Here is a 24,412-nt window from a genome sequence, read left to right as displayed (position 1 = left end):
CCCTTAAAATGCTCTTTAGACCTTCGGTCCTGCTATCTCCTTCTTTGTCTCGGTGTCCACTTTTGATTGACAACTTTCTTGTGAAGCATCTTGGGATGTTTTGCTATGTTGAAGGTGCTATATAACAGCCATTTGTTGTTGTTGTTGTTGTTGTTCAGACAGATGGTTTGAGATTCAAGTCCCACTCCAGGAACTGATCACATAATCTAGGCTGACACTGCAGTACAGTACTAAGAGAACTCTGAACTGTCAGAGGTGCCGACCTCGAAATGAGATGTTCAGCTCAGGCCCTGTCTATGGCTTTAGTTGGATGCTCAGAGGAAGAATTAATGTTGCTATAACCAAGACCAAAGAAAGATGTACCGACCATTCCTCTCCGAGATTGTGGCATCTTGCTGTGCACAAAATGGTTGCTGCATAATGACTGCACTTCAAAGTAATTAATTGGTGATGATGTTTATGAGATGGCAAGGAACTAAATAAATGCAAGTCTTTCTTTCAGTCAACGTAACTCACTGTGACACTTCACCACCAACTTGGTTATAAACATGAATAATGCAGAATCAGTAACAAAAAGTATATCTTAAAGACTGAGACTTGTCAAATTCTGTAGCTGCGAGCTTTTACTTCTGTAGAAACATCAAGGAAATTAGCTGTCATAACTAATTCTCATTCTGCAGTAATAACCAACTCGCTTTGTAATGGTTTGTTGCACAAGGCTACTCCAACCCTCAGTTTAATTGTTCTGCCGTGAGAATATGGAGATTCATAGCCCAGCTTCCACCAACAGTGATATGAGCATAATCAGAGATGTGTTATGATATTCAATTGTTCAATTATCTTTTGTCTAGACAACACAGACTTTGCGGCTGCGTGTATATCACCACACTATGGTGACACGCAATCAATAATTCAGATGCTGGGATTTCTCATTGCAAGCCAAGCAGTGTATTTAAATCAAACCTACCCAACATTCACATGAATACACTGATAGCATTTACAAAGCACTCATATTGTAACATGCACGGAGTACACTGAATCCTAATAAACTACTGTGCAATAAATTTCATCAATGCTTCTGCACAAGGGAAAGGGCAGAATGAACACTCCATCAGGATGTATGCGTATAGGCAAGGATGCAACACTTCCATTCATAAATTACCTGGTCACATTTCTCAACTTCATGGTGCTTCACAAACCTTGAATAAAGTAGGGCGACTCCTGTTTTGTAGAGAAATATGGCAGCAAGACCTCACCAGCAGCAGTACGGTGAAAGACTGGTTATCTCTTTTAGATGGTTTTGATTGAGGGATTAATGCTGGTCGAGATGCTGGCAGCTTCCCTTCCGAAAGAGTTAAGGGTCCTTAAACATCCTGAAGGGGTGGTAGAGGCAGGAACCCTCACAACATTTAAGAGGTATTTAGATGAGCACTTGAAATGCCATAGCATACAAGGCTATGGGGCCAAGTGCTGGAAAGTGGGATTAGAATAGATAGGTGCTTGATGGCCGGCACAGACACGATGGGCCGAAGGGCCTGTTTCTGTGCTGTATATCTCTATCCAACTGAACAAGGAGGAATGTAAAACTTCACAACTCATCTGAAGGGATTACACCCGAGATAATGCAGCACGCACGCAGTTTGTCAATGGTGTGCTAGCTTCGATTCAGTGCTGACATCTTGTGGATGGGGCTTGGACCTACATCCTCCTGATTCAAGCCTGCTGAGATTTTGTGATCCTGGGTTTCAGTTGAAGGCCATTAATCACTCTCTTAATTTAAGATGTCGCCTCAACTTCCTTGATTACATTTAGTGATACAAGGGTTACATGAAAACAATTTTACCAGTGCAGAAAGTTGAGGAACATTAGCTGGCAGCCACAATGTTAGAATTCTCCTCCTTTCATATAAACCCCTCCATCCACTCGCCCTTCCTGACGTCTGTAACCTTCTCCCAGCCACGTAAACCTCTGAGATCCCACAGCTCTTCCAATTCCGGCCTCTTGCACATCTCTGATTTTAATCGCTCCCCCATTGGTGGCTGTACCTTCAGCTGCCCAGGCCCTAAACATCTCCACCTCTCTCCTCCTTTAAGACGCTCCTTAAAACCGACCTCTTTGGTCACCTGTCCTATTAGCTCATGTGACTCTGTCAAATTTTGCTTGAAAAGGCTTGTGATGCACGTTGGGAAGTTTTACCCCATTAAAGTTGCTATATAAATGGAAATTGTTGTTAAGAATGGCCATGATTTCAATAGGTTCAGAGAACATTTTAGGATATGTGCAATAATTGGCAGCTTACTGAGAACTTCTGCTTAGTTGCACTCAACAATACGGCCTTAAAAATACAGAGCGCTCACAGCAGTTCCTTCACACTGATAGTTGGTACAAGTATTATCACTTTATCAGTGAAGGCAATGGTGGTTATGTAGAATGGGATTGCCCTGGAGGATAAGTGACACAGTGTGAGGGATGCACATTCTCACTGCAACCAGTAAGAGATGGGCAAACCTGTAAGCTTTTGCAAACAGACCAACAAAGCCAATGAGTTGAGTCTGAAGGATTTTTCTGTCCATTCAGCTTAATGGGTGGAATAAATACCAGCTCAAGTGTCCCAAATCTGCAATCAGCACAGTGCAACATATCACCCAAGGGATTGTTGAATTCAATGCCTTTGGACACACTACAGTGCTTGGGTCCACACCCAAGCTTCCCCTGCTCAATTTGTGTTAGTCCCGTTGAAGGCTTAACAAGACGACCTTGTGGGTTTAGACCGCGCGGTCAGTTTTTTCAGCCGGCGCAGACACGATGGGCTGAATGGCCTCCTTCTGTGCCATAACTTTTCTATGGTCTGTACTACCATCAAGATTATGAAAATATCTAAAAGGACCCATTTTAATATCACTAACCAATAGCAGCCAGAAGAAATCTTTAATCCAGACCTTCCATCACCACATGTTCCTTAAATCGCAAGGCAATGAGTGGACAAAGATTGGCTTGAGGTTGGGCAAGGCAAGACATGCACAAGTGGTGCAATAATACATCTTTGGGCATTGGAAGATGCTGTAACTCTGACCCAGTCAGGATCAACCATCTTTCTCCCCACTGAATTATATTGTAGGGTCACCAGCCAGCACAAACACTGAAATATTAGACTCAGACAAACACATGTCTTCAGCCATGCAGCTGCGTCGGTGTTTTGGGGATACATGTGCATCAAAGCTGAGACATATCTGTGATTGCACTGATTCCGTAGCAGGTTCAAACACATGTACACTCATTGTGTTAATGGTAAAATACTTACAGTGATAACATCTGTGTCAACTGGTGACATTTCAACCACATTGACTAAGTACGGCTCATCCTTCCAAACAGGACGATTGTCATTAATGTCAAGTAGAGTTATATTCACCTGAAATAATTCACAAAGTGTCTTAAGTTAGCAAAGTATTAGTTATGAGAAAGAAACAATCCCTCGGTTACGCAACTCGGTCTGAAAGTTATATTTGTTGTCCCCCAAACTTATAGTGGGGCTGGCTGATCATTCTGGGACCCTTTCAAACTTTACAATTTACTCTGATTATAAATGGCACCAACTGTCATGAAGGGAAGTGGGGAAAATAGGAATAGTGGGAGTTTAAAAGGGAGTGTTTGGATTGGGAGAAAGGGGATACTCTTGGTTTTGTGGCAAATATGCCTTTTAAGTCTTCATTTTATTTTGAACACTTCCTCATTTTTCACATCATTACCTGACTGACCGGTTTACCTGGGCAATCTATCTCCAGGCTCCCATTAATGTTGCCCTCCAATCACAATAAGTAAGTAAACGTTAAGTTTCCAATCTTCTCTTTCTCCTCTGCAGATGACCTGGTGTTGGCTTGTTAACTGCATCTTGCCACTCGGTGGCCCACCGCAACTGGAGCACCAACAAGGTGTTCCATAAATAAAGACTTGCACAATACCTCTCAATTCACTGAGACATCTCAAAGAGCATCAACAATGCACTGCTATTGGCGTGCAGCGATTGTTCTTGCATAGGTAAATACAGCAGCCATTCTGTACCGGGAAAATCCCATCATAACCAACCAGTTCACCTGATATCTTTGCTCTGATCGAGGCAGGAGAGTTGGTCAGGACACCAGCAATAGCACAATGTGATCTTCAGGGCCCAGCTGAACCCGATACAGGCAGACCAGATGCCAGTCCAAAGGACGGCTCTTTGAACAAACCAGCATATACTCAGCACTGCGCTGAAATACCAGCCTACATAATGAGCCTTGTTCTGGAGTGCGAATCCACAAACTACTGGGTCAGAGGTGAGTGCGATAACAACTGGGAATTATTGCTAATACCATCTTGGATGAATTGTTTTTAGTTTTAAAAATAAAAATTTATACAGTATATCCACTCACTATGTTCAAGGTTTACTTGATTGAACCAGGACCTCGTTTTTCTGCAACTGGACTGAGATCTCAATTACTCCACCACATTGCTTTTCGCAAAAGCATCTTGCTTAACCGTAAAAGTATTAACGCAAGCGTACATGTGATTGGGGGCTCGCCCAAATTCTACACTTACTGGTGTTGCCCTTAAGGCAATAGATATATTTCTGCTGAGACTTCAGGAAATACAATTTGGGTGCAGTAGCCTAATGCAAGGGACAGAGGACTCAACAGAGGTCTGGGAACTCTCACCAGAAAAGCTGGATCACAGGCAGCCTCTTGTGATGTCATTCCCACAGTGAACATTCTTTACTCTCTCCTCCCAATTTTACGCACTGCTTTGTCCCAACCTATTCAGGTTCCCTTGCCCAGGACACGTTTACTGAACTGCAGGGATGATTAAATGTCCTGTGTCCAGACCTCGGCCAATATCGCCCTTTTACCCAGCCACTAAGCAGGTCTTGAGAGAATAACACAGTCCAACCTGCTTTCTTGGTTCCCCTCACCTCAATCTGGTATCTCCTTAAAGAGAGCTCCGAACAGGAATTCACCACGAGGATTAGTTTCAACTTCACCACCTGTCTGCTAACCTGGCAAAGCAAGACTGCCCGACCACTGGAGAACATGGGCAATCTGTATTCCCTTGGTTTCGTTTCAGTGGAATGAAAGCTGGGGCAGGGTGAAATCCTCTCTGCCAGGTTGCTGCCCAGGCAACAAAGTTGAAAATGACCACTTCGCCACCACCCCGTCCTGTTTGAGGTTTATGAGACAGACCTCATGTCCCATCTCTCTACAGTGCTGCACAGCAATGCACTAGTGCTCTATAGTCTTGGGTTGCCAATTTTTGGGTGTGTAGAGACTCAACTGATTAACTTGCACTGAATCAGTCATGCTCTGGGCTAATTTTAGTTTTGCTCAAGTTGATGTTTGATCAGATTACGTCTTGCTAACTGCCAAAGGTCCAAAATCAGTCGTGAGTATTTGTTTTACAAAATATGCATTTCAATTGTGCAGGTTTAAGGAAATAAATTCACATTTTGACCCTGAAATTCCTGGGAATCCTTTTGACCTTTACATACATCAAAAGGATAGTCTCCGATACTTTCAGGCCTTGGAAGATTGCAGGTTCAGGCCCAATTCCGAGGACCTCAGAAAACACGTTTAACTGGATATTCTGATACAGTACTGAAGTAATGCTTCACTGTCAGAGGTGCTGTCCCTCAGACAAGGGTTAAAGCAACATCCTCTGCTTGTTTTGATGGTTCAGGTGGGTAGTGAAGGTATTAATTATTCAAATAATAGCAAGGACTATTCTTGGTGTCATCCCTCAACCAGCACTACCACTGGGTAACTGGTCATTAATCTCATTGTGGTTCGTGAGGTCTGTTGTGCACAAAATAAATACTTGTCGTGGGTAACGTGATTAAATTGGAGAGAAAAGGAAAGAACTTAAATTTATATGGCACCTTTCACAATGTCCCAAAACGCTTTACAGCCAATGAAGCACTCTTGAAGCATAGTCACTACTGTGACGTAGGAAACACGCAGCCAATTTGTACACAGCAAGCTCCCCAAAACAGCAATGCGATAAAGACCAGATAATCTGTTTTTAGTGACGTTGATTGCGGGATAAATATCAGTCAGGTGACCAGGGAGAACACCCCCTGCTCTTCTTCAAAATAATGCCGTGGAATATTTTATATACACCTGAGAGCAGAGACGGTACCTTGGTTCATCATCTCATCTGAAAGAAGGCACCTCTGACAGTGCAGCTCTCCTTCAGCACTGCACTGAGAGCGTCAGTGCAGGTTATGTGCTCGGGTGTCCGGAGTGGGACTTGAACTCACCACCATATGACTCGGGGCAAGAGTGTTATCCGCTGAGCGCCGGCTGACACCTGAACAAAATAGCGGTTGTTCCGCAGTTCAGTTCTGAGGGTCTCTCTCTGCCCATTTCTCTGTGAATAGGGAATTGCCAGATACACCGAGCTGGGCTCCTTCTGTTGTGGCACAGACACTGCAATTCAAAATCATTAATTGTGGGTGAAATGCTTCAAGATGTACCCGAGAGGCATAATAAGGTGCTACAAAATCCATGCCCTTTTCTCTTCAATTGTGTAAACAGTAGTAACACCCACCAGCGATATGATTGCTGCTGCTTTGCTTTTGTCCTTAGCCTTGAGTTCTCCTGGAACGCTCACCGATCTATCTACACCTATCCAACAGACAAAATGCCCTCAAAAAGACCTTGCGATTACTATCTCTTAAAAAGCCAAAATCTTTCTGTAGCTCTTGCAGCAAAATAATGCCCGAGCTCTGACTGATTGTATCAACCCTGAAAATCTCTCAAGCACAGCAACCTGTGACAGCAGAGAGAAACTGCAGGAGAGGCTCCACAATTTAATGACAGGAGCCAATTGGATTCAAGCGGTTTATCTTCAACCTCACAATGATTCCTGTGACAACAAAGTTTAGTCAATTTCAATTCTGGTCTTTCTCCAGCAGTAAAGTGAGAAATAGTGAAATATCTCACACATCAGTTGCAAGAAAACTATTTACAAGCTTTGAATAAAACTCTGAAGGTGCACATATTAATTAGGGTACAAGGTTATTCAGCTCCCTTTGTTCCACAGAGGAGAAAGCACTGTTCTGTACTGACAATTGCCTCTTCAATGGAAAGGAGAAAAATGTTGGACAGAGGTTTTCGGAGCTGAACTTTGAGAGAGAAAGTGATGGAGAGGACGAGTTGACAAAGGTTTATAAAATGGAGAGATGAATGGGTAACTTGGCTCCAAGCTGATCATTGACTATGATTCCGAGTGTAGAATTATAAATAAAACGAATAAGCTTTAAGCAAGATGAGATGGGAAGGCATTTCTCCGCAGAGTCAAGTATGAATGATGCTGAATCTTAGATTAAACAGTCAGTACTGTGCCGATTTAAAATATGAGTCCAATCAACATCTGATATAAAACAATATAAAATAAACAATGCAATTCTAAAAGGGGGGGGGGGGGGAGAAAGAGGAACAGAGACACCTGGGGGTATATGTGCACAAATCAGTGAAGGTGGTAGGGCAGGTCACGAAAGTGGGTAATAAAGCATATGGGATCTTGGGCTTTATTAATAAAGGCATAGAGTATAAAAGCAAGGAAGTTATGGTGAACCTTTATAAACCACTGGTTCGGCCTCAACTTGAGTATTGTGTCCAGTTCTGGGCACCACAGTTTGACAGTGAAGGCTTTAGAAAGGGTGCAGAAAAGATTTGTGAGAATGGAATGACCGACTTCAGTTACATGGATAAGTTGGAGAACCTCAGGCTGTTCTCCTTAGAGAAGAGAAGGTTGAGAGGAGATTTGATAGAGGTGGTCAAAATCATGAGGGGTCTGGAGTAAATAGGGAGAAACTGTGCCAGTTGGTGGAAGGGTCGAGAACAAGAGGACACCAATTAATGATAAATGGCAAAAGATGACATGAACATTTTTTACACAGCGAGTGGTTAGGATCTGGAATGCACTGCTGGACAATGTGGTGGAGGCAGGTTCAATCATGGTCTTTGAAAAGAGAATTGGAAAAGCACCCGAAGAGAGAAAATTGCAGGGCTATAGGGAAAAGGCAGGGAACGGGACTAGCTGAGTGCTCTTGTAGAGAGGGTCAGCATAGATAGGCTGAATGGCCTCCTTCTGTGCTGTAACCATTCTATCATCATGAAGAGGTGATAGGGTAGGTGTACAGATAGAGCAAACTGGATTCCTTGTGCAACCTATCAACAGAAGATGCTTGAAATATGCAACAGGGCAGTCACTAAAACTATAAAAATTCCCAGCGGAAAGACTAGGCCAGTGCTCCTTTCCAGATGCTGACTGTATGGTGGTATTTCCATGCTTTCTATTTATTTCCAAAATTCATGGGTTTTCTTTGAGTGCTGTTATACTGCCACTTTCTTGTTGCTGTGAAGCTGATAATACAGAACTCACTCCTGATATTTGGAGCTCAAATGGGAACTGGGCATTTTAAACTAGATACTGCCTATCTGAAATGCCATATTACACACAAGATAGAGGTCCTGGAAAAGGTACAAAAAACATTTACAAGGATGATACCAGAAATGTGAGGATATAGCCAATCGGAGAGGATGAACAGGCTGTGTCTCTTTTCTCTTGAAGGCTGAGGGGGTGACCTAATACAGTCCTGAAACTTATTAAAGGTCTTGAAAGAGTAGACACAGAGAATACTTCCATTATGGGGTAGAGCAGAACTAGAGGGCATCAAGTCACCAATAAATCTAGGAGGGAATTCAGAAGAAACTTCTTTACCCAAAGAGTGGTGAGAATGTGAAACTCGCTACCACAGGAGTGGCTGAGGTGAATAGTGTAGATGTGTTTAAAGGGGAGCTAGATAAGCACATGAGGGAGAAGGGAATCGAGGGTTATGTTGACAGGGTGAGATGAGGAAAGGTGGGAGGAGGTTTATGTGGAGCATAAATGCTGGCATGGACTGACTGAGGTGTATGGTCCGTTTCTGTGCTGTTCTTCTTCTTCTTCTTTGGCCTGCTTGTCTTGAGAGACAATGGGTAAGCGCCTGGAGGTGGTCAGTGGTTTCTATGTAATCCTGTGGTACTCATTCTAGGACTACCAGGCTCAGACAGTAAATGCAACAAAACGGTTCAAGAGTTGATTAATTAACATTTACAGTCCTTCCTCAAGGATTAATCTCACAGGACCCCTCCCTCTGGCCTCTTACCCACTCCTGATCTTTTCATTGAGAATTGTCAGCGAGAAATCGACCGTCTCAATTTCTCTTCTCCCTAGCCTCTAGCCAGTCTCTCTCTGAACTTGCAGCACTCTGTTCCCTCAGGTCTAACCTGAGATCAAACCTGCAGACAAGGGTGGTGCTGTTGTTGTCTGGCGTACCGACCTTTACCTTGCAGAGGCTGTCTCAGGCACTTCTTCCTCCCTCCCCCTGGACCACGACCCCACCACCAAACATCAAGCCACTGTCCACAGGACTGTCACTGACCTCATCTCCTCTGGAGATCTTCCCTCTACAGCTTCCAATCTCATAGTCCCGCAACCCCGGACAGCCCGCTTCTACTTCCTTCCCAAAATCCACAAACAGGACTGTCCCGGCAGACCCATTGTTTCAGCCTGTTCCTGCCCCATTGAACTTATTTCTTCTTATCTTGACTATTTTTTCTCCTCTGGTCCAGTCTCTTCCCACCTACATCCGTGACTCTTCGTTCGCCTAGGTCATTTTGACAATTTCCAGTTTCCTGGCCCTAACCGCCTCCTCTTCATTATGGACGCCAACCTCTCTACACCTCCATCCCCCACCAGGACGGTTTGAGGGCTCTCCGCTTCTTCCTGGAACAGAGGCCCAACCAGTCCCCATCCACCACCACCTGGCTGAACTTGTTCTCACATTGAGCAACTTCTCCTTCAACTCCATTCACTTCCTTCAAGTAAAAGCTGTTGCTATGGGTACCCACATGGGTCCTAGTTATGCCTGCCTTTGTGGGATATTTTGTGGAACATTCCTTGTTCCAGTCCTACTCAGGCCCCCTCCCCCAACTCTTTTTCCGGCACATTGATGACTGTATCGGTGCCATTTCCTGCTCTTGCCCTGAACTGGAAAACTTTATCAACTTTGCTTCCAATTTCCACCCTTCTCTCACCTTCACATGGTCCATCTCCAACACTTCCCTTCCTTTCCTCGACTTCTCTATCTCCATCTCTGGGGATAGGTTGTCTACTAATATTCATTATAAGCCTCCTGACTCCCACAGCTACCTCGACTACACTTCTTCACAGCCTGCCTCCTGTAAGGAGGCCATTCCATTCTCCCAGTTTCTCCGACGCATCTGCTCTGACGATGCTACCTTCCATGACAGTGCTTCTGATATGTCTTCCTTTTTCCTCAACCGATGATTCCCCCCCACTGTGGTTGACAGGGCCCTCAACCGTGTCCGGCCGATTTCCCGCACCTCTACCCTCACCCCTTCCCCTCCCTCCCAGAACCGCGACAGGGTTCCCCTTGTCCTCATTTCCACCCCACCAGCCTCCATATCCAAAGGATCATCCTCCGCCATTTCCGCCACCTCTAGCGTGATGCCACTACCAAACGCATCTTCCCCTCCCCTCCCGTCAGCAATCCGAAGGGATCGTTCCCTCCACGACACCCTGGTCCACTCTCCACAGATGCTGCCTGACCTGCTGAATATTTCCAGCACTTTTTGTTTTTATTTCATAAATCCCACTATACTGCTTTTCTCCTAAGATATAACTAGCCACAGATTTTCTTACAGTCAACTCCAAATTAATGCTCGCTAAATTCATATGGTAGCACCTGTGATTCAGAAGGTTGGGAGTTCAAGCCCCACCACAGGACTTGACATATCATCTAGGCTGACACTTCAGCGCAGCACTGAGGGAGTGCTGCGTGATTAACAGTGCAGCTTTTTCACAGGACTATTCGAACAAGAGCATAAAGTTCTTCTGGTGTCCTGGCCAGCAATCTGCCTTTAACCAAACACAGTCAACAGATTAACCCATTGTTTAACCATCTGTTCTTTGTGGGATCTTGATGTGCCACATTTGATTACATAATGATAGCGACTGCACTTCATAAAGCAATCCACAGATTGCGGTGTACGTGAAGAGGTCCATAAATAAACCCAAGTTCTCTTCAATCGTAAAAGCCAAAATCATGGCAGTATATGTCCGAAATCTCTGCCAATGAATGAGGAACACCTTGGACAGCAGTGCGGATGGTTATTAAGCTAATTTTTGGACAGCCTGCAGACCCAAGCTGCTTTTTACTTATTGTTGCTGTGTCAGTGCTAGCACCTCCCAACGGAAAAGTCTCAGAATGGAAACTTGTTGGTTTTGCTAAGACTGCCCACAGGGAAGGCTCGATCAAGAAATGCGTCTTTCTGACTGTTAGCTTTAGTTTACTTTGAGATTGTTACCACCTGCATGAGGATTCATGCGTTAGCAGCCAATACTGCATCACGGCCCCTAACTCAGTACAGAAGCAGATTTGTGCTGGAGGGGTGGCACGCCCATCACGAGACTTAGTCACTGCAGATGGGTAGATACTGCTGTATCACTCACTGTGGCTATTCCAGTTTTCTGATTGTTTGCGACTCCACCATCTACAGCTCGGACTATCAGGATATACTCAAATTTAGTTTCTCTGTCCAGCAGGGATGTAGTTGTTATTTCTCCTACAAGAAAAGGTACAGAATATGACAATTTTGCACCAGGAATAAAACTGTGAACACATTAATTACGAGAGGAATTAGAAACATTTTCTGGGAAAAGGATTACTGAACCAAGATGGAGTTAAGATGCAGATCAGCCATGAACTGACTGAATAGTGGAGCAGGCTCCAGGTGCTGAATGGCCTCCTCCCGTTTGCACTTTTTGGACAGCATCATCATACCACGCAATGCACAATGTGTCAACTTGCTGCTAAGGCACAGCTTTGTGTAACCTGATTGCTCCCTTTAAGGACACAAAGTTTAATTGTTGTAAATAGGCACATGCCGAGGCCAATTAAGGCAGCCCTGGTGTTGGTGAGGGAAGCTCGCAGATTCCCAGGCTCTTGTAAATATTTGCCTCCATGTCACAAGAAACTGGCATAATGTGACTGACTTCCTTTTTCTACATTTGTTGTAACTATTTCTGACATTTTGAAACATGACTGATGCACACTGGATTGAAAACATTCATACGCAGAGAGACAGACTGGGAAAGAAATTTCATCATGCTTCTGTGGGCAAAATTAATTGTCCTGGAATCAATTGAAGGTCCCGTGCTTTTATGCCCTGAATGAATATTGCAAGGTTTTTTTTTTTTAAAAACTGTTCCTCTGCACCTCTAAGCTCATCGTCCCCTGCTCTCCACCTGGCACAGTTGGAGTGGGGGCTTATTCCATCGGTCACAGCTCTGCAGCTTGCCAAGATTCAGATGCAGCCACGCTCTGCTCTGTCCACCTGTATCCATGGTGCAACAAGCAACAGGATGGCCCATTCGCTCAATACTAACACAACCTTCCTTCGGGTGGAAAGAAGTCACTACATTTTCAATGGGTTGTTTGTTTGTTTGTGGAGTCGCAGGATTACCACCAGTGCAATCAAGAGTGCTTCAAAATGGAGGATCTCGGGCTTAGTCAACCAGCAAGGGAGAGAAGGAATGAGCCATAAACAATGAGATAAATGAGGTTCTCCATTGGCCACCTCTGGTGACCGCATGAAGGTTTCCACTGTTCAGTTTTCTTGGCCAAATTGTAAACTTGCTCAAGACTTTGGTTTACTGTTTGGCTAAGTTGGGACAAGTTGGTCATTTTCACGTAGTAAGGTGACGGTCTACCTGAGCGGGTGTTGATGCGGAATTGTGACGACCCCTCCAGGGAGTAGATTATTGACTCCTGACCGTACTCCCGAGATTGGTCCAGATCAGATGCTGTTACGAACAACACCGTGGCTCCTGTAAGTGAGAGAAGCAGAATGGGATCATACAAAGGAAAAGGCCAGTCAGTCCATCAGGCCGTTCCACACCATAATGCCTGGATCATCACAGCTAAACACTTTCCCCTCCCCCACCTCACGCAATCACTCGGGAGAGGAAAAAGAACAGGTCAATAAGGGGAAAAAATACAGCGTAAAATACTCGGGGAGCTAAGGTAAGTAAGACTGATCATAAGCCACTGAGTCTATACTGCCCGTATGCCCTTCACTACCTTAATTCTTCAATGTTTTGAAAGCCGCTTTCTCCTCAAATTTAATACTTTAACAGAGACAGAGGGTCTAACTCTCTTGGCACTCAGCTCCTCTGCTAGTCGTGTGGCAGGGTGGAACCTGGAGCCGCCAGTTTTTCCCCAACGCTGACCCGGTCCCAAATCATGGGGACTAGAAGGATTTTCATAAAGGAGATAGGCATTTCTCAGGCATGGCCCCCTGGAGAGCCTGGGGCAGAAATGTTAAAGTGACTTCTTGTTGGTTGTTTGGGGGCGGGGGGGGGGTGGTGCAGGGGAGATGAGGAGTGGGGAGAATGGGTTGAGAGAGAGACAAAGAAAGAGAGAGCGGGCCGCACAGTGGCACAGTGGTTAGCAACGCAGCCTCACAGCTCCAGCGACCCGGGTTTAATTCTGGGTACTGCCTGTGTGGAGTTTGCAAGTTCTCCCTGTGTCTGCGTGGGTTTCCTCCGGGTGCTCCGGTTTCCTCCCACATGCCAAAAGACTTGCAGGTTGATAGGTTAATTGGCCTTTATAAATTGCCCCTAGTATAGGTAGGTAGTAGGGAAATATAAGGACAGGTGGGGATGTGGTAGTAATGTGGAATTAGTGTAGGATTAGTATAAAACGGATGGTTGATGGTCGGCACAGACTCGGTGGGCCGAAGGGCCTGTTTCAGTGCTGTATCTCTAAACTAAACTGAAGAGAGGATACAGACAGAGACATTTACAGATTGAGAGCGCGAGAGACAGAGAAAGAGTGAGAGAGGGGGACAGGTACAGAGCAAGTGTGGGAGAGACAGACATATACAGAATGAGAGGGCAAGGTACAGAATGTGGGTGAGAGAGAGAGAGAGAGAGAGAGCCATGTACAGAGCGTGCATGTGTCAGAGCGAGAGAGAGTGAGAGCAAGAGAGAATGAAAAAGTCACAAGCTTTAAAGAAACTTACCCATTACTACCACATGCAGTAGTTGAGGTGAATAGGACAAATGCATTTAAGAGAAGGCTAGGTAAGCATGTGAGGGAGAAAGGAACAGGAGGAGATACTGATAGGGTTGGACAAAGAATGGTTGGGAGGAAGCTCGTGGGGAACAAACACTGGCACAGACCAACTGGGCCAAATGGCCTGTATCTCTGCTATTGCAATTCAATACATTCCGAATTCTGAACTCATGCTGACTGCATTTCCTTTCACAGAAATGTGTAAATCCCTCCATCAAACTTCAGCCCTTAACTCGGCCCCAGTACATACTATTCCTCTGATGTTGCTAGCAGCTTCCAGAGAATCAATGCAAACCAGAATGGTCAAAATTTGCACCAGCCTCACCTGCGATGATATTTTCGGAAATCGCTATAATATAGGAAGACTGGCTGAAAGTAGGAGAATTATCATTTTCATCCTGCAAGACAGATAAATATGAATGAATTACACAAGTTTAAAGCTGCATCTGAAATCATATCCATAGGATACATAAAAACACAAGGAACAGGAGCAGGCCATTCGGCCCTTTGAGCCTGCATCACCATTCCAAAAAATTATGGCAGATCTTCTACCTCAACTCTATTGTCCCACCCTATTCCAATTTCCCTTGATTCTCTCAGTTTATCACTGGTCCTTCATTGCAATGAGACACAGAATTAGGTGATGCTATTCAGAAGAGGTTACCATAATTGGTTAAGACCAGTCTAGCCTGCAGTATGGCCTCAGTACCTTGCTCTACAGCAGCAAGGCCTGGACAACGTGTGTCAGCCAAGTGCGACGTCTCAATTCATTCCATCTTCGCTGCCTCCGGAGAATCCTTGCCATCAGGTGGCAGGACCGTATCTCCAACACAGAAGTCCTCGAGGCGGCCAACATCCCCAGCGTATACACCCTAAAGAGCCAGCGGCGCTTGAGATGGCTTGGCCATGTGAGCCACATGGAAGATGGCAGGATCCCCAAGGACACAATGTACAGCGAGCTCGTCACTGATATCAGACCCACCGGCCATCCATGTCTCCACTTTAAAGACGTCTGCAAACGCAACATGAAGTCCTGTGACATTGATCACAAGTCGTGGGAGTCAGTTGCCAGTGATCGCCAGAGCTGGCGGACAGCCATAAAGGCGGGGCTAAAGAGTGGCGAGTCGAAGAGACTTAGCTGTTGGCAGGAAAAAAGACAGAAGTGCAAGGAGAGAGCCAACTGTGCAACAGCCCCGACAACCAATTTTATCTGCAGCGCCTGTGGAAGAGTCTGTGTCTCTAGAATTGGCCTTTATAGCCACTCCAGGCGCTGCTTCACAAACCACTGACCACCTCCAGGCGCTTACCCATTGTCTCTCGAGATAAGGAGGCCAAAGAAAAAAAAAGCCTGCAGTAACAGCACCAGAGAATCCAGGAAGCTGCCTGTGAATTTTGAGAAGTGATTTTTTTTTTTAGGAATTGGCAAACCTCACGTGGCATTGCTCAGTGAGTTACACGCGTGTGCACATGAGACGGCATAGATCTGGGATGTGCAAGTGGATGATGGGCTTACAGCTCTGCTAAAAGGGTACGGAAACAGATTTGAGAGGTAACCTCAGCATCAGCAAATGACATGTTACAGATTGGTTCTTGGGTGATGAACAGCTTTTCTGACCCACTGAATGTAGATGATTCATTTCCCTGACACACCAGAGTTACATAAATAAATAAAAATTCACCTGTCTCAGGGGCCCACAAAGTTTTCATCTTTATGGCCCATCTGTTAAACAGATGGATTTTTATAGCTAGGGCCAAGAAATAAATTAAACTGAAGTAAATACAAAAATAAGTTACACCTGATGAATATCGAACAGGAATTAGCATGAGTAAATGGCTCTGCTTAAATAATTTTTATTCAGTACCATCCTCCAAACCCGAATAACAGTGTAGTCCTTCCAGACTGCAATACAATACCCATGAATTACCATCATTAGGATTAGGTCTTATTTACCAAAACAGGCAAACGTTAAACATTCCATTGCACTCAAAACAGGAGCATCACCGTGTCCTAGCCAGCATTGCCACCTCAACCAATGACAGATTTACTAGGGCCTCAACCCACTATCATTTGTGGGGCTTTGTAATAATAGGTTACATAATGACAGCAACTTTGCTTTTTAAGTCATGCATTGAATGTGAAACACTGATAGGCGTGTTTAGGCCCTTCAGATCTTAGTGAAATTCTGACATACATTTAATGCAGCGATAGAATTCAGTAAATAATTACAGATGGAATCGGAAGCTTCAGGGCAGTACTGAGAGGAGAGAGGAGCCATCTTCCAGAAGAGACGTTAAAACCAAAGTGGATGTAAAACAACGCTGTAACACTATTCGGAGAAGAGCTGCGGAGTTCTTCAAGCCCTGAAGAATATTTATCCCTTAACCAACCAACATTGTGAAATTTTTAAAAATGATCTGGTCTTTATCTCTCTGTCGTTTTCTGGGAGCTTGCTGCTCACAAAATAGGCCGCTGCATTTTCTACACTACACCAGTGGCTGCACTTCAAAAGTACTTAATTGGCTGTAAAGTGTTCTGGGATGTGCTGAGGCAGAATTCCTGAAAGGTATTAGTGCCACTAAGGTCTGCATCAAATGCCTTCATTTATAAACTCAATCCAACAGTCTCCAGTTTACAACAGTAACAGTCCCCTTGGAGAAAAAAAACCTCAGTTCTTAACTATCCCAAATGAAGAAAAAGATTAGTTTAAGTGATTATTAACCTGCATTTAATTGTAATGAAAACCCTCTATTTTTTCATCGGCGTGAGATGCCACAGCTGTAAATACGCTTTCCTAATCAACAGCTCGAGATTCTGATCACTTGGGCTGAAAGACGGTGATAATTGAAGCCGTATGTCAACAGTACAATTTGCTATTTCATGGGCTGTTAGAGAGTGAAATTAATGCATCTGTACTTCCCCATAGCACCAGCAGCAACGTCTGCTTTGCCAAATAATGAACTCTGACCAGCAGGAACTGTATTTGGCAGATACCATGGGGAGATATTCCTATGCTGAAATGTTGAGGACGATTTCATCTATGTAGCAAACACTTAAACCCCTTCTTTACAAACGAGAATATTGCTTTGTGAAACATAACCCACAAAGGAGTTCTTTTCCAGCACTCAACAGCCCCTACAATATATTAAAAGTCTTACACCTGCATTCACTTTCTGCAAGACCACTAGAGGGTGTGATTACAGTGTGACAAGTTTACAGAGACGTGTTTCATTATAAATTCAGACGTAGTAGTTTATTATGGGAATATAAAAGCAAGTGGAGAATCGAAGACTTTAAAATAGGGATTGAATTATATTGATGTGCCCTGATCCAATTAACCCTGCTCATCCTCTAACCCTGCTTGATCTCAATTCTCTATAAGCCATGGCTCAGTTGTTGCACACTTGCCTTGGAGTCAGAAGGTTGTGGGTTCAAATCTCAATCCAGAGACTGGAGCACAACTATCCAGGCTAATACTCAGCCTGAGCATCAAACAAAAATGGTTGGCTATGAAGCATTTTGGGATGTCCTGAGGCTGTGAAAGGCGCTATATAAATGCAAGTCATTCTACGTGCAATCCAAGAGACATGCAACATCCTGCTCAACCAACTCAGCTGAGCAACTTGTCCAAAATGAGCAAACCAGGAACATTGTCCTCAGTTTCGTACTGTTGCATTCCCAGGACAGTGCTCAGCACTTCAGTCTGTACATTTTTATATCCGACAAATAAACTTTGTTTCTAAAGCTACACAGTCGATTCTCCTCAATATGAACGCTTAAAGCAAATCAAACAAAACGAGAGCCACCCCAGATCAGGTGATGGGCTGTCTGACTTTAGTGTGATTAAACAGAGACTGGTGAAAAATCCTAAGTTTGACAGCTCAGTCAAATTGGTTTAAATCTATGAGAAACTTCAGCACTTTTAACCTCACAATCAAGATGGATGTTGAATGAGAGAGGCCATTCAGCCCATCTCAGGACATCCATCCCTTGACTCCCTTCACCACAATATCTAAAAGGTTTCTTAAAACGATTCTGGGGTGCTTGAGGATAAATTTTTATGTTCCAAGCAAACACCAAGAGTTCACTGAAACATAGGAACATGAGGAAGCCAGTGAACGCCCCAGCCTGTTCCACCGTTCAATTAGCTCATGGCTGATCTGTGGCCTAACTCCAGATACACAACCTTGCCCCAAATCCCGTAATACCTTTGGATAACAAAAATCTATCAATCTCTGACTTAAAATTTACAACTGATCGAATATCAATTGCCATTAGCAAGAGTTCCAAACTTCTACCACCCTTTGGGTTGGATTTTGTGTTGGAGGCGGGGCTGCCAGGACCAGGCCGAAAAGGGAGGGGAAAGCCCGCCTCTGCCTTTTCGTGCCCCCCTCACCCCAACACGCCCACCTCCTTCTTGGAGCAATCCTCGGTCTTTTTAAATCAAAGTTTCAGGAGCCGGGATCACCATCCCTTTTACAACGGGGATCCCACCTCCAAGAGGTGCCAGCCAATCACAGGGCCTGCAGTGCTACTGGGAGCAATGGCCACTGCCAGAACTGCAGAGGCCTTGGATCCAAGGTGAGTGAGGCGGGGTCACCAGGACCAGTACGGAAAGCCCCGGCAAGGGGGAGTGGGGAGGGATGTGGCCGTGTAGTTCAGGGGGAAGGGGGTCCCAATGGGTAAACTGGTTCCTGATGGGGGTCCTCCAGGGGCCACAAATTGCCCATCAAGTAGGGACTCCCTCCCCAAGCCCGCAGGGAAGGCACCTCGTGTTACAAGGCGTCCCTGCTAAGATCCCAGTGGCGGCGGGGAAAGGCCCTTAATTGGCCATTAATAGGCCACTTAAGGGCCTCAATTGGCCTCTGGGCAGTAAGGTCATCGTCAGCCTGTTCTGCCGCCGGGAAGATTGCTTGGCGACAGGCCCTCCAACCCCTCCACCCAGTCGCGATATTCCATGCCCTGGCACTCCGCCCGCCTCCACATCAGGGGGCCACACAAAATCCTGGCCTTTGTGTGCTAAAGAGTTTCCTAATTTCACTTGTAAAAGCAGTGCAAGACCTCTGGTGTCCAGCGATGGAGCTTTCCACACTTTGCAGTTCCAGCATCATATGCAAAAGCGATTCTAATTAGCATTCCAAAACACAGAGCTTCTCCAGTACCTATTTTGAGACTTTTTCTGATGGAAAATTATGGCAAAGAGAACTTGGAAACGCTAATTCATGTATTTCCTTTGCTGACAGCTGGACTGCGTAACCATGAACTGATTAAGGATCTGCCGAAGCTGCAGCAACATAATACCACTCTTGAAAAGATCGGGCCCGAGTCTTCAGGACCAGAGTTTTAAGGTTTCGATTCTTACATGCCCGTATATGGCAGGATATAGCGTTGGGAAGCTCCATTGGTCCAATAATGACAGACAAGGCCTGAGCAGCTGAGACCCATTCCATATCTTGAATGTGATTTTACTTGATTAATATAAAGCAACTTGTATATAAATCAACAAAAAACACAACTTCGATTTATATAGCCCCTTTAATGTAGAAAAACATCCAAAGGCACTTGATATAGGCCTAACATGACAAAAAATGGACAGCAAGTTAAAGAAGGGGATCAGAAGTGGAGGGGACCACAAAGGGGTGGATTTTAAGGAGAAGAGGGCGGTGGAGGGGGAAAAGGAGTGTAAGGAAGGGAATTCCAGACTGTGGAGCCTAATGGCTCAAGGGTTGGCCAACAACAGTGGGATCAAGAGAGGAAGGAATGCACTTCATTCTCAACTCTGCCACTATGCCCTGTCCCCATATAACAGGCACTGTGCAGTCACTAGCAGATAATCGGCAAGATCAACTGCTGGCTGGACAGACAGACTAAGGGAGTGTTTGTAGAAAATGGTGCATTACAGAAACTTTAGAACAAATTCTAACATATCTAAATAAGCAGTTAACAGAGTATTCAGAGAGTAATAACTGTGCAAATTACACATCAAACCACAAATCTGACCAAAAGTAAGCTGATAAAGAATCAACTTTCGCAATAAAATCAAAACCAATTGCAGTAAAAAAAAAGTCCCCAATAAGTGTAAGACTCGTACAATACAAACTGTGTAAAACTAACAGCAGACAGTTCATTTTATCAACTCCCACTAGCCCGCTTAATCTCAGATGCTCATCACAGCCCAGGCAGCCTTTTCTTTTTGAAACAGACTTTCAAATTAAGAATCAATAAGGCGTTAAGTCACTATGACGGGTAATTATGCAAAGTAGTCATGACGACCCAGCTGTGTCATCCACAACTAAAACCAGATACTCCAGCATCAGCCATCTAATATCATAACACAACAAAGAGGGGGAGGGGGAGATGAAGATTGGGAGACAGAATGAAGAATAATTTATAAATTGTAAGTATGAGGTTGCGATGTTAAAATTCCACTTTGGCAAGCAGCCAAGTTCTGACCAAAGGTCAGACAGTCTCCAAATTAACTAATTAGATTTCAGTTACCTGGCTGAATGAGATCTTTGACATTCGAGTCCGTGACGAGGTGAGCTCATGATGAACTGTGCTTCCAGGCTTCTTTAATAACAAAAGCCATGCGCTCTATTCCAAAGAATGGCGCAACTACCCTTTATTAAAGCTTAATGAGAAATCTACAAAGCTTGTTTCATGCTTCAGTTGCAAAACTATGTCCCTCGCAACCAGTGTGAGTTGAGATGTTGCTTTGCAAAGTCTTCATAGAGTGTCAAGGCCACAGATGCTTCTTGGATGATTCGGCTCACCCCTGACTGGCTTGGGGTATTTGTTCTAATGATTTTTGAATGAGCAGTTTGTCACTGTGGGCAAGAGAAAGCTTACTCATTCGCTGACAGTCTTGCTTCAGAGTTTAAAGTTGACTTCAAGCCCTAAAGCAGAGTTTGGACTCATACCTTAATATTCCAGTGTCGGTATCAAGTGGATACTGCAATGTCGCTCATGCTGTCCTCTGAATGAATTTTTTAAACCTACTCTGCTGATTCCACAGCTCCAGGGGAATGTTAAAAATCCCACCATACCGTTTGAAGAACAGAGAGTTTGTCTCCTCTCCGGGCCAATGGACCAACTTCAGCCAATTTCATCAAGGCTAGATTAACTGGTCTTTCATGTCATTACCTTTTATGTGAATTTGATGCATGAAAAAGGGCTGCCACGTTTCGTAGCCCACAACCATCACTGCCTTTCAAAATGGCTGCCTTATTTAATTAATTCTTTTGGATGATCCATTAAACCGAGGCCCTGCCTGCCCTTTCAGGCGGACGTAAAAGATCCCAAGGCCACGATTTCGAGGAACAGCAGGGGAGTTAGCCCCAGTGTACAGGCCAATATTTATCTCTCAACCAACATCACTTAAAAACAAAACAGATTACCTGATCATTTATCATATAGCTGTTTGTGGGATCTTGCCGTGCACAAATTGTCTCCATTACAACACTTCAAAAGTACTTCATGGGCTGTAAAGCACTTTCTGACATTCGTCAGGTGCTGAAAGGCACTACATAAATGCAAGTTTTTCTTTTTAATAGCATGAAATTTGTGCGTGTGTGTGGAAGTATTGACCGAGATCCTACAGCTGCTTCATGAGATAAGGGGGCCACGACTAACCTCAAACAATGGTCCTGAACGAACCTGGGTTGCTGCAGATTATGGAAGGGCTGACAACATAGATTAATATGCACTTACAAAAACTTCAACAGTCACAGGGACTGTGCTGAACAGCGGAGGAGTCCCAGCATCCTTTGCCATGATGGTCAAATAGATAAAACCTCCTAGTACTTCTTCAAAGTCAATGGGCCTTGTGACGATAATAACTAGAACAAAGAAAGGCATTGAGGAAGATTATTGTTGGTCAATACTTCAGAAAAATCACCATGGAATCGAACACAATTGTATGCTATCTTTTCAAATTTTAATTTACCATTCCCAGCGACAGATAGCAATTTAATTCCTTTACGCTACTGTAAAAATCAATAGTCTTCTTCACCACTAAATATATCTGCAGAGACATGAACCTATACTTGGGAATATTTTTAATTAATTTAGAAAGTGGGTTAAAAATGAACGGTGGACTATTATAAGAACACCTGAAATATTTGTCCAATATTGTCACCAACGACAGTTTCTAGGTTATCAGTAAGAGTATCAAGTCAAAACCTTCACTGTCTAAAAATGACCATCAGTTGTGTTTTGTAGCTGATTTATATTAATTTTCAACTGCAAGAAATTTGCCTATTAGTAGATGCAACACAGGTACTTTGTCAGATAGCAAAAGCCCACCAGACATAAACAAGTTACACTTTCCTCACCTGATTTGGATCACTCTGTACACTTCATCAGTGCTGTCAAGCAGGTGGATGCAGTGGCTAGTTGGCTGCCAGAAATTCAATCTCAAGAGCTTAAAGTTTGAAGATGGAATTACAAGACTTAAGACTTTAACTATCCATCTCTAGCAAAACCATTTACACATATGAGGTACAGTGAATACACCTTGAATCTTTAACAATGGTGGATCTATTTCCATCACTGCTGACTTAGTTTTGGAAGTACTAGTATTTTAATTTTGGGTCCTTTTAACAAGTAAGCACTTCTTTCAAAAAGGCCACACTGAAATCTGTGCATGCGATCCTCGAGACATTAAGCTTCCAATCTAAAGAACATAAGAAATAGGAGCTAAGGTAGGCCATTCAGCCCTTCAAACCTGCTCTGCTGTTCAACAAGATCATGGTTGATCTCCTACCTCAACTCCACCTTGCTGCACTATCACCATTTCTCTTGATTCCCTTAGCAACCAAAAATCTATCAACCTCTATCCCAAATATACTCAATGACGGAGCATCCACAGCTCTTTGAGGTAGAGAATTCCAAAGAGTTATAACCATTTGAGTGAAGAAATTTCTACTCACCTCAGTCCTAAATGGCCAATCCCTCATCCTAAGACTGTGACACCATGTTCTACATTTCCCAGCCAGGGGAAACATCGTCTTAGCATCTACCTGCTCAAGCCCCTTAAGAATTTTATAAACAATGCAGTGTCCCCTTGTTACACAACCCCTCGTGGCTGGTTTCAGAGCAGACAAGCTGAGAATTGGGAGTTCACTCAGCCACACTTTGCTCACTCCCTCTCAGTGATTGTACTTGACGTAAGGATACTGAGAAAGATGAGAAGTACAGTCAAGAACTGCAGAGAAATTTCTAAGAAACCACTTACTTTACAACCTGGGAATTTCACATTCAGAGTAATCACAGATGATGAAGGATTAGCCTAAACCCTGGTCCGCTGAGCTTCACCTTAAAATATTTTCAAGCATGGTGAGAATTTCAACAGGTAGAACACACTCAGTGCCAGCTATGCTTTTGTGATTACACTGTTAACATGCAGCTTCTACCTTAAACAACACGACAGGGATCTAGTTTTAATCACTGTGTGTAATTACATTGCACTGAAAACTTAAGAGTAACGGCCTTTCAGTTGCACTGTGACTGTATTTATGATAATACTCAAGCAAAATGAATATTTTCTTTTCTTTGGGCCATTTTACACGATAGGTGCATAGCTGGTGACAGACATCTGGTCCATTCTTCACCAGCTTTGTCAACAGCGAGAAGGACCCCAGTTTCTGGGAGCCGACCGAATCAGAGGCCCAGAAAATGCAGATCTACTGATTAAGGATCAAGATTAGAGGTGTTAGTCATGACTCAGTGAGCAGTATTCTCCTGCTGCTGAGCCAGAAGGTTGTGGGTTCAAGTCTAACTCCAGGGACTTGAGCATTAAAATTTACACTGACATTCCCAATGCAATACTGAGGTGAAGTCTTTCTTATGAGACATTAAAGAGACACCCCGTTTGCCCTCGCTGGTGGATGTAAAAGATCCCACGGTGCTATGTTAAAGAGGAGCCACGGAATATTTTTCCCTTCTCCCAGCCAACGTTTATCCCTCAACTAACATTAAAAAGAGATTGTCCGGTTATCACATTTGTGGGAGCTTGCTGTGCACAAATTGGCTACTGTGTTTTCTGCATTACCACAGTGACTACATTTGATTAGCTGTAAAGCACTTGGGGTCAATCCTGAGGTTGTGAAAGTTACCATTTAAATGAAAGTTCTTCTTCTAAGGAAGCTGCTTTCTATGAAGTGTGCACTTGAATATTTGCAGCAGACGGAAGAACCACAGACATTGGCTTCCAACCTGCAGCCTGGAAATGGGAGGGT

General features: G+C 44.1%; 1 protein-coding gene across 10 annotated transcripts in view; it reads right to left on the bottom strand.

The window, feature by feature from the left end:
- cdh23 (cadherin-related 23) overlaps positions 1 to 24,412 on the bottom strand; it is a 658,884-nt gene that overhangs the window by 249,149 nt on the left and 385,323 nt on the right. For all 10 annotated transcript variants that reach the window (XM_068020420.1, XM_068020419.1, XM_068020423.1 and 7 more), the window contains 5 exons: positions 21,885 to 22,012; positions 14,502 to 14,574; positions 12,811 to 12,927; positions 11,551 to 11,663; positions 3,302 to 3,409 (listed from right to left, as the gene is read on the bottom strand). In XM_068020420.1, the coding sequence (XP_067876521.1) occupies positions 3,302 to 3,409; positions 11,551 to 11,663; positions 12,811 to 12,927; positions 14,502 to 14,574; positions 21,885 to 22,012 (539 nt within the window). The remainder of the gene's footprint in view (positions 1 to 3,301; positions 3,410 to 11,550; positions 11,664 to 12,810; positions 12,928 to 14,501; positions 14,575 to 21,884; positions 22,013 to 24,412) is intronic.

This window comes from Heterodontus francisci, chromosome 42 (assembly GCF_036365525.1).
Source record: "Heterodontus francisci isolate sHetFra1 chromosome 42, sHetFra1.hap1, whole genome shotgun sequence".
NCBI lineage: Eukaryota > Metazoa > Chordata > Chondrichthyes > Heterodontiformes > Heterodontidae > Heterodontus > Heterodontus francisci.
Note: the sequence above shows the minus strand (reverse complement) of the source record. Positions and strands in the feature narration are given on the sequence as shown.